Source organism: Monodon monoceros, unplaced genomic scaffold, assembly GCF_005190385.1.
Source record: "Monodon monoceros isolate NGI ecotype Baffin Bay Population unplaced genomic scaffold, NGI_Narwhal_1 Super_Scaffold_21, whole genome shotgun sequence".
NCBI classification, from domain to species: Eukaryota; Metazoa; Chordata; class Mammalia; order Artiodactyla; family Monodontidae; genus Monodon; species Monodon monoceros.
Window position 1 is genome coordinate 173,698,202 of NW_021703778.1, and position 15,995 is coordinate 173,714,196.

A 15,995-nucleotide genomic window follows, 5' to 3' on the forward strand; every position below is an offset into this window, starting at 1 on the left:
TGTCCCCTGCGTCGGCGGGTGGACCCCCAACCACTGAGCCACCAGGGCAGCCCAGCCTCCGGCTTGATTGTTTCTGAGCTAGTTTTTATTTCAAGAAGCCTACTTTTTTTTTTTTTAATTTATTTGGCTGCATCAGGTCTTAGTTGCGGCATGTGGGCTCTAGCTCCCTGACTAGGGATCGAACCTGAGTCCCCTGCATTGGGAGCGCGGAGCCTTAGCCACTGCGCCACCAGGGAAGTCCCTCGAGAAGTTTACTTTTGCATGCTAATTTTTGAAGTAATTTTCCCTGTTATGAGACAAATTGCATTGGTAGAAAAATTCTCATGGGCTCCCTCCTAAATGTTCCAAGTCAAAGGAGGCATGGGGTGGGGCTCTCACCTGTCATGTCTGACAGCTCTGGGCTCAGGATGGGGCTGCGGTGTATGTCATATGACGATCCTGTTGAGACGTTTCCTCCAGAGTTTCACGTGACCTGGAGAAAGGGTGGGTTGAAATTGCTTTATGGAAATCAGATTAAATCACAAACTAAGTTATTTGACAAACGGTTAGTGAGCATGTGTTAAGTGCCAAGTCTTGTCTTCATCCTGTGGGACACAACAGCCGAGGCTTAATATAAAAAGGACTCCCACAAATCCACAGAAATAAGTGTCGAAGCTGATCATTCACAGAAGAAGTAAAAGTACCTCCTACAAATTGGAAAACGCTCAACTTCACTTATATAGTCAAAGAAATGCGAACGTAAACAACCCAACAGTGGTCTTTTCCTTGCCTATCAGATTGGCAAAAATAAAGAACTTTAATTCTTAGTGTTGGCAAGAGAGTGAGGAAGTGGGATCCTTCACTGTGTTGGGAGCATAAACGGGCACAGATGTTTTCTAGCACAATTTGGTAACATGTCTCAAAAATCTTCAATGTGGGCTTCCCTGGTGGTGCAGTGGTTAAGAATCCGGCTGCCAATGCAGGGGACACGGGTTCGAGCCCTGGTCTGGGAAGATCCCACATGCCGTGGAGCAACTGAGCCCGTGCGCCACAACTACTGAGCCTGCGCTCTAGAGCCTGCGAGTCACAACTACTGAGCCCACGTGCCACAACTACTGAAGCCTGCACACCTAGAGCCCGTGCTCTGAAATAAGAGAAGCCACCGCAATGAGAAGCCCGTGCACCACGAGGAAGAGTAGCCCCCGCTCGCCGCAACTAGAAAAAACCCGCGCGCAGCAACAAAGACCCAATGCAGCAAAAAATAAAATTAATTAATTTAAAAAAAATCTTCAATGTGCTTCACTTTTTTTTTTTTTTTGCGGTACGCGGGCCTCTCACTGCTGTGGCCTCTCCCGTTGCGGAGCACAGGCTCCGGACGCACAGGCTCAGCGGCCATGGCTCACGGGCCCAGCCACTCCACGCATGTGGGATCTTCCCGGACCGGGGCACGAACCCGTGTCCCCTGCATCGGCAGGCGGACTCTCAACCACTGCGCCACCAGGGAAGCCCCGCCCTACACTTTTAAAAAAAATAAATTTATTTATTTTGGGGCCACCAGGGAAGCCCTGTGCTTCACTTTTGAGCAGATAAAATCCTTTCTAGGAATTTTTCCTGGTGAAAGAATGACCGAGATGCAAAGTGCATGGACATTGCTCCTGTGAAAGGGCCCGGGACCCCGGGGAGACTGCCCACGACAGAGGTGGACGGGCTCACGGGTGCGGGCAGATGGGGCAGGATTCTGGCCCCCCCACCTCTCTGCTCTGCTTCCTTCTGTGCCCCTAACGTAAGCTCCATCCTGTCAGCTAGACAGGGTCTGGGGGAGGCGGGCTCTCTAAACCCTTCCTCAGCCAGCCTGGAGCCAGGCCCAGACCCCACCCACAGCCCCTGTCCGGCGGAGCCCCCAGCCCCGTGGGGCGTCGGCAGGTGCAGACCCCGCCCCCCAACACTGGGCAGGCCGGCTGTGCTGACAACCGATGAACCACCGGGAAATAACAGGAAGCCAAGGTGTTTACCTGAAGCTGCAGAGTTCATCGACCTAGATTTGTAAGCAAGACCTCGGAAATACAGACAAAGGTAAGGCGCTGCGGCAGCACAGAAACGCATTGGCCTTTCGAAACTGACGTCCTGACGGACTGGTGGGCGTGGGCCTGGAGGGTCAATGGGCCTCCCCTGACCATCCCTGCACCCTCGTTGCTCAGCCAGCCCCCTGCAAGTCAGGCAGGGGGCCACCCAGGGGTGCTCTGCCTGAGGTCTATACCTGGCCCTGAGACCCGCAAGCAGAGCGAACTCTCCCCTCTAAGGAGATGGCCCAAGGTGCTCAGGGTGGCCACCCAGCGGGGCCAGCGTGGCACGCGGGTTTGTGGCCCGGTCAGCTCGGGGGTGAGGGAGGGCTGAGCCTGATGAAGGGGGATCCAGCAGGGTCTCCAACTGTGAGGGTGGCCCACATGAGCTGCAGGGGTGCCAGCCCACCTGGGAGCTGTCCAGACGCCCCTGAGCCCCGTGAGCCTGGGAGGGACACAAAAGCCTCACCCTGGGCCCGATTCCTTTGTCAGAACTGAGATTCTGGAAAACTGGGAGGTGGTCCCTTCCCCCAGGGGCTGCGCCGCCCGGCTCTTCCCTGATGCAGGTGGCAGCAGAAAGGGGACCACTGTCTCTAGAAGTCACTTCTGCAAAAGCCAGAGGAAGCGGCCCAACCGACACTGTGCGGTCCTGGGGCCCCTGCTCGGCCCCCCTGCCCTGTGCAGTCTGTGCAGAGCACTGGTTCCAGATCCGGGGCCGTGTCCCTGACTGTCAGGCGCACCGGCAGGGTGCGGGGGTCACGTTGAGAGGACCGGGGGCCACAGAAGGCCCAGGCCGGAGCAGCCAGGCTCTGGAACCACCCCACGCCCGGGTGCGGTCCTGCCCCGCTCGCGGCCACAGGCCTGGGCACCTGACCCCGGGCCCAGCCCCGGCCTTTTGCCCAGCAGAGCTCAGCCCAGCCTTGGGCTTCGTCCTGGCCTTTCCCTGCCCAATGGACACATGGCTTCAGGTCTCCGCCCGCCCCGGCCTCCTCCCAGCGTGGCCGTGCACTGTCCCCTCCTGGTGTCCCCACCCTGCCAGCCCCAGAGTGCCCGTGGCCCCTCCCCACCGGCAGCTGGGGCTGTTGCCGGCCAGGAGCCCATAGGCCTGGGTGCCCCCTCGTCCTCTCCCGGGGTCAGGTGCCAAGAGGGATGCATCTTCCACGCCAGCAGCCTCACTGCCCTTCCTGCCCCACATGCCAGCCTGGTGGGCCCAGGGCCTCCGTCCCCTCTCTGTGCTCCAGGGGGGCTGTGACAGCCACAGGCCATGGGGTGGGTGGCCCAGGTCAGCCCGAAGCCCCTACGCACCCACCCCTGGGCTCGAGCGGCCCCTGCCTCCCGCCCCCACCCCCTCTGGCCCTGGGCACCACCCTAGTGCCTGCACATCCCCGAAGGGCCCACGGAAGCCCCACAGGAAGCACTGCGTCCGGATGGATGCTCGCATGACACGGTGAAGAGCGACCTGGCCGCCGGCGCTGGTCCCCGACGCCCTACGCCCTGCGTGTGCAGTGGGTCCCTCCCGTCATTTACGATACGCTTTCAGACGTTTCACTCTGGAGTTTTTCAAACAAACGCAAAAGCACAGGGGGCGAGCCCGCGTCCAGCACGCCCGCTGCCCTCACCTCCCGGTGCCCCATCGCACGCTGTGGAGCCTGGTCCCCGGCTACTGATCATCACTGTGGGTTTGCTGGGACGTCTTTACCCTTTCACCACGGCTGGGCCTGTCGGGTGACTTCCAACCTCTCACTCCCACCTGCTCCCACTCAGAGCTTCGACTTTATTTCTGTCTCTGCGCAGGTTACACTTTGGGGAGGGAGCTCCTGACTTATCAGGCCCTGCAGCCCCTGAGCTCCTTGCTCTCGGGCAGCTGAACCGGGGCCCCCATCTCACCAGCACAGCAGGAGTCCATCTCCATTTCCCCCATTTAGGTAGATTTTTTTACAATGTGCCTTCTAAAACGCACCTCCACTTCTTCGATGGCTAGGGGGTGGAACACTGCACCCTGTCCCACCATCACCGGAGGCGTCTCCGTCCTCTCCCTTCTGCCTGCAGGAACCCCTACAGCATCACCTTGTCACTGTCCAGGCAGAGACGCCAGGAAGAACCCCTTCCTCAGCGCCCAGCTCCTGCCCACCGTTCTCGGCAGACACCTACGGGAGCCCCCCCACAGGGCCTGGCGCTGGACACCGTCCCAAGAAGCCTGCGAGCGGCCCAGCCTCAGGACCAGGCTGGCTGCCCACCCCAGCAGAGACCCCCTGTCTTTCTGTCCCTCCTCTCGCCCACGTGCCTCTGGCCCCACCAGGCCCTGGAAACCAGGGTGGCCACGCGTTATACCCACCCCGCCAGGCTCCCCACCACCTCCGAGAATCAGCGGCAAGCACGCAGCCCCAGGGAAGTCCCTGAGTGCCTGGCGGAGGCCCTGAGGGACCTGGCCCCCCGCGCTGGCCCCCGACGCCCTATGCCCTGCGTGTGCAGTGGGTCCCTCCCGTCATTTAAGATACACTTTCAGACGGCAAGGAGAGCGTCCCAGGGGGATAAGCCCCCGGCTCCCGGCTCCCAGCTCCCAGCCGGCCCAGCACTGCAGCCGGGGGGCAGGGGACTCTGCAAAGGGGAATCTCAGCAGCTCTGAAGGGGCCGCAGAGGGACCGTCCCTCCCCCCAGTCCCCCGCCCTCCACCGCATCTGTGGTGCCCCGGGATCTCTCTTGGTGAAGGAACCCAGGTTAAGACCCTCCACCAAGCCCCCACCTTTATGCCAACGAATCACTCTGCTTTCAGACCCCCACCCCGACTGCTCCCCGCACAGGGGCCCGGGACTTACTCAGGGCCCGCCCGGCGCCAGCCTCGTGCTCCCTCCTTGCAGGCCCAGTTGAGAGCTTTCAGGAAGTAGCAGGAGTGTCTCTAAAACTCCCCAAACCGCAAACAGAGCGAGACCTCAAGACCTGGGGTTGGCCAGCCCGCCGGGGTGCCTTCTCACTGGTGTTGAGACTGTGGCCTCATCGCTTTGCTGAAAACGGCCTCAGTGCCACTTCTCGTGGTCCTGGCAACACCCAGACCTGCCTTCCCTCAGGACCTTCCTAGGCGGCTCGGGCTGGACATGGGACCAGCTCGCATGAGCTACTGGTGCCTACTGCTCCCAGACAGCTGCGGCTGGGCACCCAGGGGCAGGGACCCCCGGGGAGACGGACCCCAGCTCCGCAGGCCCAGGCCTGGCATGGCCCCTCACAGGCCGCTGGGCACAGAGCAGGGCTGCCTGCAAGAGGCCTTGCCTTCCCAGGGACACCCGTGGGGCACTGGGAGCAGAGATGCTGCCCGGCACTGCCCACCATGGCCCCAGGACAGCACCTGTCCTCAGCGCCCAGACGTCTCACATGGAGCCCGCCCTCCCCACTCCCCATCCTGGGGTGGGCCAGCACACCCCGTCTAGGTGGTGTCTCTGAGCCCCTAAAGCCGATCCCAGCCAGGCCAGGTGGCCTCTGAGGGTGGGTTTCTCTTGAGAGGCCGCGTGGGATCCCCCAGGGACCCAATGTCCACGCTGGCGGTGGGGGGGTCTGTGTGTCTCTCTCCGGCTTGCAGGATCACAGCCTAAAGCACGTGGCCAGTGTCCTCGGAAGATGCGGGGGGCTGCAGGTGACCGCCACCTTGCCTGACCACCCTGGGCTGGTTCTGGGTTTCGGGGTGAGACAGAGACACCGTGGGCCCCTCTCTGCGTCCCCACTGCAGACCTGGCTCTTCAGCCCAGGGCAGGGCTGGGCCCACCAACATTTGTGGGTGACCTGTGTCCAGCACCACAGCACGGGCGGTAGGCGGCGTTGGAAATGAGGCCGCCGCCACCCCCTCACCTCCAGGGCCCGGGGAGCCTGGGAGGGCTGGCCCCCACCCTGCACTTTCCCTCGGACGTTCATCTGGTGGCTGGAGGCCGGCTCCCTCTCCGTTCCCCCACCTCCACCGCAGCAGCTTCTCAGGGTGGGTGGGGACATGGCGCCCAGAGACCTGGGTGTGCGGCACGTGCGGGTCTGAGCACAGGCTCATCTTGGCCTTGCCGGAGCACCTGCCCAGGGCAGCTCTTCCCAGATGAGCAGAGGAAGGTAGAGCTGAGGCTCTGGGTGGGCTGGGTGGTACCCACACCCCTGCGGTCTGAGTGAGACAGGGCCTCAGCCGGGGCACTGTCCACATCCGGCCAGTGGGCCAGACACCCTCAGGGATGGCGGGGGACAGCTGTCACCATGGGGGCGGCCCAGGCCCTCCCCGGGACTGTTCCCTTCTACACGCCCACCTAGAGGTCCGCGTATTCCCAGGCTGCCCAGCACCCAACTGATGCGCTTGGGCCTGAAACCCTGGCCACCGTCACCCTCTGTGCCATGGCTGTCGGGTCAGGGGTGGCAGCTGAATCCTCCCCTTGGGGTCTTAAGGGGGGCCTGGGAAGGGAAGCCTGGGCCCCTGCAGTGGGAGTGGAGGGCTGTGAGCTGGGGGGTGGCAGCTGTGCCCACCCCACCCCCTTCCGAGCTCAATTCCTGACCAGCAAAGCAGGTGTGGGGAAGGGGTTTTGGGGGGGTGAAGGGGCTGGGTGCTTTTCCTGGAGGCTGAGTGTCTTTCAGGCAGGACAAAGGGGGACCCTGTAGCCCCCTCTTGACAATGTCCTGGGGGCCCCCTTGAGAAGAGGCCACTAGTTTCCGTGGTCCCACTTCCACCAGGCAGGTGTCTGTGAACCCAGAAGGGTTTCCTCACTGACCCTGTCTGCAACCTCACTTCCATCACCTCATGACAGGGGAACATTATTCACCGTTTTAAGTGGGTTGAATATTCATGGATTCAAACTCAAGAAGAGGTAAGAGGGCGGGCGGTGGCGACGCTCTCCGGGCATCTGCTGGGCACCATGCACCTCCAGGCAACGTCTCTACTCTCCTCACTGCTCCTAAATGTTTTATAGGGGAAGGAGGGGACCACCACCCACGTTCAACAGGCACGAAGATCCCTGAGATGGGCTTCGTGTTTGAGCAGAATGAGGCCCCTGGCCTGGCACCCAGACCCCCGAGCTCACCTCCAGAGCCACGTGTGTGTCCTGCCCGCCCTCTGCACCCCTCAGCCCCCGACAGCCAGCCTGGTTGTCCCCAGGTGTTTACAGCAGGGATGGCGCACCTGGTTGACATCAGGCCTCTCGGTCTCCTCACTCGGAAGCAGCGCCCCGACCCCTTGCGCCCGTGACATTCGCTTTCTGAAGGGGCCTGTCTCCTAAAATGTCGCACGTTCTAGATTTGCTTGATTGGGTCCTCCCAGAGTCATTGTACGTGGTTCTCCATCACGGGCTTCCCGTGACTGGGAAGTGGTTCTAAAGCCCCGGCAGGTTCAGTTCGACGTTTCTGGCACCGGGATCACGGCGACAACAACCACTCCTTCGACAGGGCCGGTGATGGGTGGTGGGGTGGATGCCCCCTGGCACCCTGGCCGCCCCTCCTGGAGCTGTACCCCCCACACCCCACCCCAGGGCAGCCACCTTGCTTGGCTGGCTAAGTGGTGACTTTCCCATTATGTGACATTTCCACCTGTGTCCTCCGGCAGGTTCAGGGGGGAAATGAGCTGCCCCTCCCCTCTCCTCCCAACCGACAGGCAACAGTCGCCTTCTGCTGTAGCCAAGGTCTTGGACTCTCTCTCACCCTCTCACCGAGTATCATTAAGGACTCAGGGATTTTTATTGTGGTAAATTATACATAACGTAAAATTCACCATTTTAGGGGCTTCCCTGGTGGCACAGTGGTTGAGAATCCGCCTGCCAGTGCAGGGGACACGGGTTCGAGCCCTGGTCTGGGAGGATCCCACATGCCGCGGAGCAACTGGGCCCGTGAGCCACAACTACTGAGCCTGCGCGTCTGGAGCCTGTGCTCTGCGACAAGAGAGGCTGCGATAGTGAGAGGCCCGCACACCGCGATGAAGAGTGGCCCCCGCTCGCCACAACTAGAGAAAGCCCTCGCACAGAAACGAAAAGACGCAACACAGCAAAAATTAATTAATTAATTAATAAACTCCTACCCCCAACATTAAAAATAAATAAATAAATAAAAATAAAATAAAATTTACCACTTTAACCACTTTTAAGTCAATAGCTCAGTGATAAGTATACTCACATAGTCGTGCGACCACCACTGCCATCATCCCTGGGACTCTTCACCTCCCCAGACAGAAACTCTGTCCCCATTCGACACTCACTCCCCATCTCCTCCCCCAGCCCCTGCCCCCACCATCCTACTTCCGTCTCTAAGACTCTAACTGCTCCAGGGACCTCATATGAGTGGGATCACACAGGATCTGTCCTTTTGGGACTGGTTTATTTCACTCAGCATGAGGTCCTGGAGGTCCACCCGTGTTGGAGCAGGTGTCAGAACTTCACTCCTCATTATGGCTGAATCCGATTCCACTGTGTGCATGGGCCACATCTGTTTATCCATCCTCCGTCCATGGACACGTGGGTTGCTTCCTCCTTTTGGCTGCCATGTGTAACGCTGCTGTGAACACGGGTGTGCAGGACCCGTGGGTTTTTGTATCTTCAGTGCGTTTCTGTCGACCACAGTCGTCACTCTCGAGGACACTCAAATTATCCCAGACTCGATGAACCACCCGCGCTGCCTCTGCGGGGATGATTACATGGTCTGTCTCTTTACCTTTGTTACTACGGTGAATTTTGTCCGTTGATCACCAAACACCACGTGCCTGGACTGAGCCCTACTCCATCGTGTATGTCAGTTTGTTTGTGCGACGCCGGATCCCATTGGCTGAGATGACGGTTTTTTTCTTCTTCCAGTGAGCCTGCCAGGCTTCCCTGACTGCTGACCTCTCCCCCCTCCCCCACTTTTGAGCCTCAGTGATGCTGAGTCACTGAATCGGGCTGGGGGAGGGGGAGGCAGGGGGCTTCCGGGGGTTTCCATGGGACTCAGTGCTCTCATAAGAGGGCAGGAGTTCCCCGGCACCAGCCAGGGAAGGGGCTTTCAGGGCAGTTTCGGAGAGTTTCCCGGAGAGAGAAGAGGCTGGGAATGGAAAGGGGCTTTTGAGAAGCTGTCACCCCAAGAGCTTGGTGATTCTGAAACTCATTACCAGCCCGTGTTCCTCTGACCAGGGCATGCTCTGAGTGTGAATCATAGGTCATGGTTTCAACAAAGTTATAGTGTGCCCCAGATCAGCCCAGGACAGGCTACCCATCGCCTCAGAAACCCCAGACAACCATGCTGAAAACACAGGGGTTTCCTCTCTCTCTCTCTCTCTCCCAGGGCTGGCTCAGCAGCTTCCGTGGCCTTGGGAAACCAGGTGCCTTGACTCTTGGTCAAAAATGGCTACTTGAGCTCCAGCCTCCACATCTGCATTCCAGGTGTCAGGAAGGAAGGAACTGGAGGACTATGGCCCCCCCCCCCCTTTGAGGAGACATCCCAGAATCCCCACCCAATGCTTCTGGTCTTGCCTCCTCAGGAATGCAGACCTGTGGCCACGCCCAACTGCAGGGGCGGCTGGGAAATGTGGTCTTTGATTTCACTGTGCCCACTGACCCTGGGTGCTCTTCCTAAGCAAGAAGGGGCATTTAGGTATTGGGGGTGCGCTGCCTTGGGCACATGTGGTCACCAGCTTCCCTTCCACCTGGCAAGGGCAGGTCCCAGACTGGTGGGTGAGGCGCACACTGCCCAGGCCCAGGGATGAAACTGCCCCCAGATGAGAAAAGCGTCCAGAGGGGGGTTGATCTGGGAGGAGGAGGACCCCAGAGACCAGAGAAACTGGGAGAGGGGGTTTGGGGGAGGGATGAGGTGGGGAGATGGAGGGGAGAAGGCCCCAATGTAAAGGCCGGATCAGCTCCCCTGAAGGTGGCTTTCTCCCCCCAGAAACCCCAGGAGACCCACCACCCCCAAGCCTGGGAAGCAGGACCCGCATGGAGAACCGAAACCATAAACCCACGTGGCTTCTGGCCCACATGGCTCTGGCCCACCAGCATTAACAGGATTTGTTGCACCCCTGTCTCCACTGACAGAATGGCGCCCCTCCCAGGGAAGCTAAATGTGGCAAATAACCTTATTGTTCATTCCAGAACTTCTAGAAAGGCCCGTCAACTCTTCAGCAGAAAGCGTCAAGGGACTTCCCCAGTGGCGCAGTGGTTAAGAATCCACCTGCCAATGCTGGGGACATGGGTTCAAGTCCTGGTCCGGGAAGATCCCACATGCCACGGAGCAGCTAAGCCCGTGCACCACAACTGCTGAGCCTGTGCTCTAGAGCCCGTGAGCCACAACTCCTGAGCCCACGTGCCACAACTACTGAAACCCACGTGCCTAGAGCCCATGCTCCGCGACAAAGAGAAGCCCACGCACCGCAATAAAGAGTAGCCCCCGCTCACCGCAACTAGAGAAAGCCCGCGCGCAGCAGCGAAGACCCAACTCAGTCAAAAATAAATTAATTAATTAATTTTAAAAAAGAAAAAAGAGGGCTTCCCTGGTGGCGCAGTGGTTGGGAGTCCGCCTGCCGATGCAGGGGACGCGGGTTCATGCCCCGGTCCGGGAAGATCCCACATGCCGCGGAGTGGCTGGGCCCGTGGGCCATGGCCGCTGAGCCTGTGCGTCCGGAGCCTGTGCTCCGCAACGGGAGAGCCCACAACAGTGAGAGGCCCGCGTACTGCAAAAAAAAGAAAAAAGAAAGCGTCAAGTGACACTTTGTCCCGGTGATATTTTGGGGACCCACGATCACCAGTGTCTGTTGGGGGCACCAGCGGGTTCCAGACATTAGGACAGGGTCACCGTCACACTGAATCCTGCTCGTATGACAGGGCCTCCCCCTCTGTTTGTCCCTCTAGTCCGAGGGGATGCCTGGACCAAGTTAACGCACGAAGACAGAACAGGAGAGCACGGGTGCTACAATTAACAAGAATTAATACTGAAGGTGTGCGAGGAGCTTCTGCAGGTGGAGACGTGCGGGGGAGAGGCATCGGCAACTGCGTGGACGCGGCCCACGGCCCCCCAGCCATGGCTGGTCCACGAGCCCCCAGGGCGGTCCCTGGCCTCCCCAGGGAGGGAGGCTCAGCAGGCAGATGCCCGGTGGACAGTGTCCACGGTTCTCAGCACGCCTGGCCGGGGACCCCGAGCCAGCCTGGCTGGCAGGTGCTCACCCTGTCCAGGGCTACCCACCACCCCCCCTCCCCGAGGACTCGGGAAGGCGCCGGGTGAGTGAGCCTCTTTGCAAGACAGGCTGTGCACAGGGCCACACAAGGAGGCCATTCACTCGGCCAACAGCTGTTTTGTTAAGCACCTACTGTGTGCCAGGCCCAAAGCAGGGGCGAGACAGTCTCCCCGTCCCAGGCAAGGGGCCCCTGCCCTCCCTCAGCCCAGCTGCCCTCCCAGGAGTGTGGCCCTCGGGCCCTTGCGGTCCAGCCTCAGCGGCCTTCGGGAGCTGCTTGTTTTGCCCTACGGATCCCATGACACAGGAAGGGTCCCAAAGACCAGGGCCACCCCCAGGCCGCCCCCAGAGGGACGGCAGAACAGCCTCTGCCCAGCAGAAGTGCAGGTGTGTGCAGCCCTTCACCTGCCCTGCCCCAGGCGCTTTGGAAAGCTCTGTCCAGCGAGAGCTGAGGCGGAAGCGGAGAGGCAGCGCGGAGCAGCCCGCGTGGCAGGGTGGCAGCTCACGGACGTCGTGTCCGAGCGTCTGCCTTCTTTCCAGTCTGCCTCCCGGCTCAGCTGTCCAAGGTCGGCCGCAGATGGCAGGTCAGGAGTGAAAGCACAAGCCTTCCCACGGGATCCCCTGCCTCTGAGGCCCCGAGGGCCTCACTTCCCTGCAGCCCATCCAGGCCCAGGACCTTGCCCGGGGTCCCCAGATGGGGCGATTTCTTTCCCAGGGGACATTGAGCCTTTCTGGAGACGGTTTTGGGTTTCACAGCTGGGGTGGAGGTGCTGCTAGCATCGGGTGTGGGAGGCTAGACTTGATGCCAGACAACCCCTAATGCCCAGGACAGCCCTCTTCCACCACAAGGAATTTTCCAGCTCCAAATGTCGGCACTGCCTTCGGGGTAGGGAGCCCCGAGGGCCTGTGGGCGGGTTTAAAGCAGGCCCCTGTTAGGAATTGCTCTGATGCCCTCATGGGAGGAGGGTGGGCGGGGACACAGGCTGCCTGGTAGCCCTGCCAAGAGGGGCTGCCCCTGACCCACCACCAGCCCAGACCCGGGAAGCTGCCCAGGTGCCAGAAGGGCGGGGCGAGAAGGTGCTTCCAGGTCTGTAGCTGCACAGCAGGGTCTGAGGCGCTGTGCCCTCCCCCTCATCCGCTGCCACTGAGTAAAAAAGCAGAAGTGACCTGGGGAGGAAAACTGCCGGGGTGGGGCTGTCGAGGGTGTGGGGTGAGGCTCCCCTCCCCCCTTGCTCCCCTCTCCCTCCACCCCCCTCCCCAGACAGACGAGGCCGAGGCAGCAGCCCCACGTGGAAGACACCCCTGCTCACGCCGGAAGCAATCGGTTTCCTCTGCAGGGTGCTGGAGCTCCGGCCAGCCTCCTTAACAGCAGTTTAGGTAACGCCCAGGGGGGCTGCTGGGCTGGGGAAACTAGGGCTGGTCTGGCCATCAGCTCAACCCAGCGAGCATTTACTGAGCACCTGCTGTGTGCACTGCCCCGCGGAAGGTCCTGGAAGGCAGGGATCACGGCCCTCCAGGAACCCACAGGGGGGGCGGGGGCGGGGGAGCGCGAGGGTCAGGCGTGCGGGGAGGGCCAGGCCTGCAGCTGGCCTCCTGGGGTAACCATGTACGGGGTGCAGCCAACCCACTGAAGGGGCTTTGCTCAGGGCTGGGGAGAGCCCAGGTGGGAGAGGGGTGTGCGTGTGCCTGTGCCTGTGCGTGTGCAGCTGTCTCTTCCACTCCAATCGCATGGGCTCCTCCCACCTCAGAAAATTCAGGTCAGTGGCAGAGCTGCTCCCACTTCCTGCTCCTCACCTGAAGCTCTGCACCCTTGACCTGTCACTGCCCTCACCCACCCGGATGGGCCTCTTCCACCCCAGCCCTGCTGGCACCCCCTCAGCTTCCTCACCACCTGTGACACCAAGGCTCGCTGGTTTACCCACACGCGAGTGAACCCGGGGCACGCGCGTGCGGCACGTAGGCTCACATGCACTCACGCACACGCACACACACGCTGTCGCACACGGACGTGCAGGAACCCTCGTAAGGGCCCCAGGCGAGCGGGAGGAGCGGGGAGCGCTTGGAGTCACCCCCCCGACCCCGGCCCATCTTCCTCCTTGTGCGGGTCAGGTGGCCTGGCTCCCCCGGTTAGGATGGGGTGCGGGCAGGACCCCGGGGGGGTCGTTAGCACCTGCAAGGTGTGGGGCAGAGCCACCCCCCCGGCTGAGCTGACGTCAGTGGATGTCAGGCCTCGGCCGCAGACTTGGCTCCCCGTCCGGCTTCCTTCCCCGCGCGGCCCCGTCCCTCCTGCATCCGCCCCCTTGTCCCTGTGCCCTCTCCCTAGGTCTCTGCCAGCCAGGCTCCGGGGAGGTGGGGAGGCATCCATCTCTGCCCCAGGAGGGTTAATTCCCTGGGCTGTTTGGGGTCCCTTAGGCTCCATATGAGTTTTAGGATGGATATTTCTGGGGGAAAAAATGCACATCATTGGGATTCAGGCAGGGTTTGCGGTGACTGCAGATCACTTTGTAAGAACGGTGAGCCCTCCAATCCCTGCGCGTGGGATGTGGGCCCTTCACTTGTGTCTTTCTTCACTTCTCCCACTTCACTTACTTCTCTGTGGCTTCCATTGTACAAGACTTTTCTCTCCTTGGGTCAGTTCATTCCTAAGTATTTTATTATTTTTGATGCCACTGAAAATGGAACTGGTTTCTACCCCAGACCAGGTACATCAGCCTCCCTAGGGAACTTGGTAGAAATGCAAATTCTTCGGACGCACGGTAGGAAAGAAAGAAAAGGAAATGGAACTGATCTCTTTATTTCCTCTCCAGTTTCTTTGCTGTTAGTGAATAGAAACACAGCTGATTTCCAGGTTCACTTTGTATCCTGCTACTAAGCTGACATCATCTCTTTGTCCCAACAGGTTTTTTTGTGGAATCTTTAGGATTTTCTACATCTCAGATCACACCACCTACCAACAGAGGTCTTTTTTTTTTTTTTTTTGCAGTACACGGGCCTCTCACTGTTGTGGCCTCTCCCGTTGCGGAGCACAGGCTCCGGACGCGCAGGCTCAGTGGCCATGGCTCACGGGCCCAGCCGCTCCGCGGCATGTGGGATCTTCCCGGACCGGGGCACGAACCCGTGTCCCCTGCATTGGCAGGCGGACTGCCATCCGCTGCGCCACCAGGGAAGCCCCAGCAGAGGTCATTTTACGTCTTCCTTTCCCAGCTGGATGCCTTTGGGGCCAGTTCCCCGGGGATGGCCCATTCTACGGGCTCTGCACAGAGAGCCCTCTCCGGCCCGTCTACATCAGTGTGACTGCGAAGGACACTTGTATTTCCTACTTTACTCTGCAGAAAGGCCCCGGGCCCCACCGTGAACTTCCCGTTATCGCAGGCGGCTGTGTGCTGGCCCCCGAGGCCTTCCTGCGGGCAGAAGTGATGGGGCCCTTCTAGAAATGCGAGCACTACTGCTACCATCAGCCTTCACGTGTCCTATCGTGCCTTCAGGTGCCACAGGGGCATCTGTGGTCCCAGGCGGAGCCCCAGAAACCCCGATCAGCGTCGGGGAGACAGTGGGCACACTTCCATCCCCTGCTGCGGCTAAGAGCTACCGCTTCGGCCTGCGTGCCAGGCTCCCCGCCCCCCCCAGCCCCTCCCTGCCCGTCGGAGCCAAGAGTCGCCGTCAGCGTGGTCAGGAGAGCTGACCCTGGCTTTGGGTTACCGTCCTCCACCCTTTGTGTCTTCACTTCCAGCCCCAAGTGTCCGCATGTGAAGACTTTTGAATACTGCTTCAATGGATTTGCTAGTCATAGGGCCATTCGATATTTTAATTTCTTCTAGCCCATTCTATTTTTCTAACGATTTGTCCATTTCATCTATGTTTTCAGAAATGTTGACATATGGTTGTTTACAGTACTCTCTAATGACCTCTCTTTTTAAATTGATGTTTGCACTTCAGAAAATTTAAATGTATATACAGTAAGATTCACTCTGCAGCGTTCGGGCCTGTAGGTTTTGACAAATGCACATGGTTGTGTATCCACCAGATGCTACAGAAGAGCTCCATCACCCCCAATTCCCTCCTGCTGCCCTTGGGAGACAATCCCTCCCTGACCCCCAACCCCTAGCAACCACTGATCTATCTCCCTCTCTCTCAATGTGTCTCTTCCAGAATGTCACGTGAAGGGAATTATACAGCCTTTTGGGTCTGGTGTCTTTCCCACAGAAAAGGCACTGGAATTTCATCCCTGCTGGGCACACGGATAGCCCCTTCCTCTTACGGCATCTCGTGGACGGACCTCAGGGGTCACCTCCTCACCAGCTGGAGGACACCTGGTTTGTTTCCAGTTTGGGGTGATCATAAATAAAGCTGCTATAAAGGTTCATGCATAGGCTTTTGTGTGAACATAAGTTTTCCTTTCTCTTGAGGAAATACTGAGAGTAGAAATCCTGGGTCACCAGATGGTGAGAAGCGACCGCGCTCTTCCACGGGGCCGCACCACTTTGCATTCTCACCTGTGATATGTAAGAAATGTTTGCTTCACAATTTTGTCAGCATGTGGTGTTACCATTTTACTCATGTCACTAGTTTCCACCATTCTCATGGGTATGCGGTGGCATTGCACTGTGATTTTAATTTGCATTCCCCTAATGACAAAGGGCGGGGAGCATCTTTCCATGTACTTATTTGCCGTCATCCGTGCTGTGTTCAGATCTTTGGTGCATTTTTGGGGGGGGGGTGCTGCGTTGGGTCTCCATTGCTGCAGGTGGGCTTTCTCTAGTTGCGGCAAGCGGGGACTACTCTTCGTTGTGGTGTGCGGGCTTCTCATTGAGGAGGTTTCTTTT

The 15,995-nt window shown here is 59.6% G+C and overlaps 1 protein-coding gene and 1 long non-coding RNA gene across 3 annotated transcripts in view; one reads left to right on the top strand and one right to left on the bottom strand.

The window, feature by feature from the left end:
• Positions 1-6,559, bottom strand: part of GPR132 (G protein-coupled receptor 132) — a 16,710-nt gene extending 10,151 nt beyond the window's left edge. Inside the window, exons 1-2 of one of the 2 annotated variants that reach the window (XM_029238858.1) lie at positions 4,856-6,559; positions 379-472 (exon numbers count right to left, since the gene is read on the bottom strand). In XM_029238858.1, the coding sequence (XP_029094691.1) occupies positions 379-385 (7 nt within the window). In that variant the 5' untranslated portion in view covers positions 386-472; positions 4,856-6,559. Of the gene's footprint in view, positions 1-378; positions 924-1,496; positions 1,535-4,855 lie in introns of those variants that run through there. The other variant, XM_029238859.1, reaches the window with a different exon arrangement.
• On the top strand, positions 1,993-4,857 carry LOC114904676. Its single transcript, XR_003796004.1, has 3 exons — positions 1,993-2,052; positions 2,574-3,964; positions 4,089-4,857. It is a non-coding gene; the product is annotated as an uncharacterized LOC114904676 (long non-coding RNA).
• Positions 6,560-15,995: the final 9,436 nt, after the last annotated feature.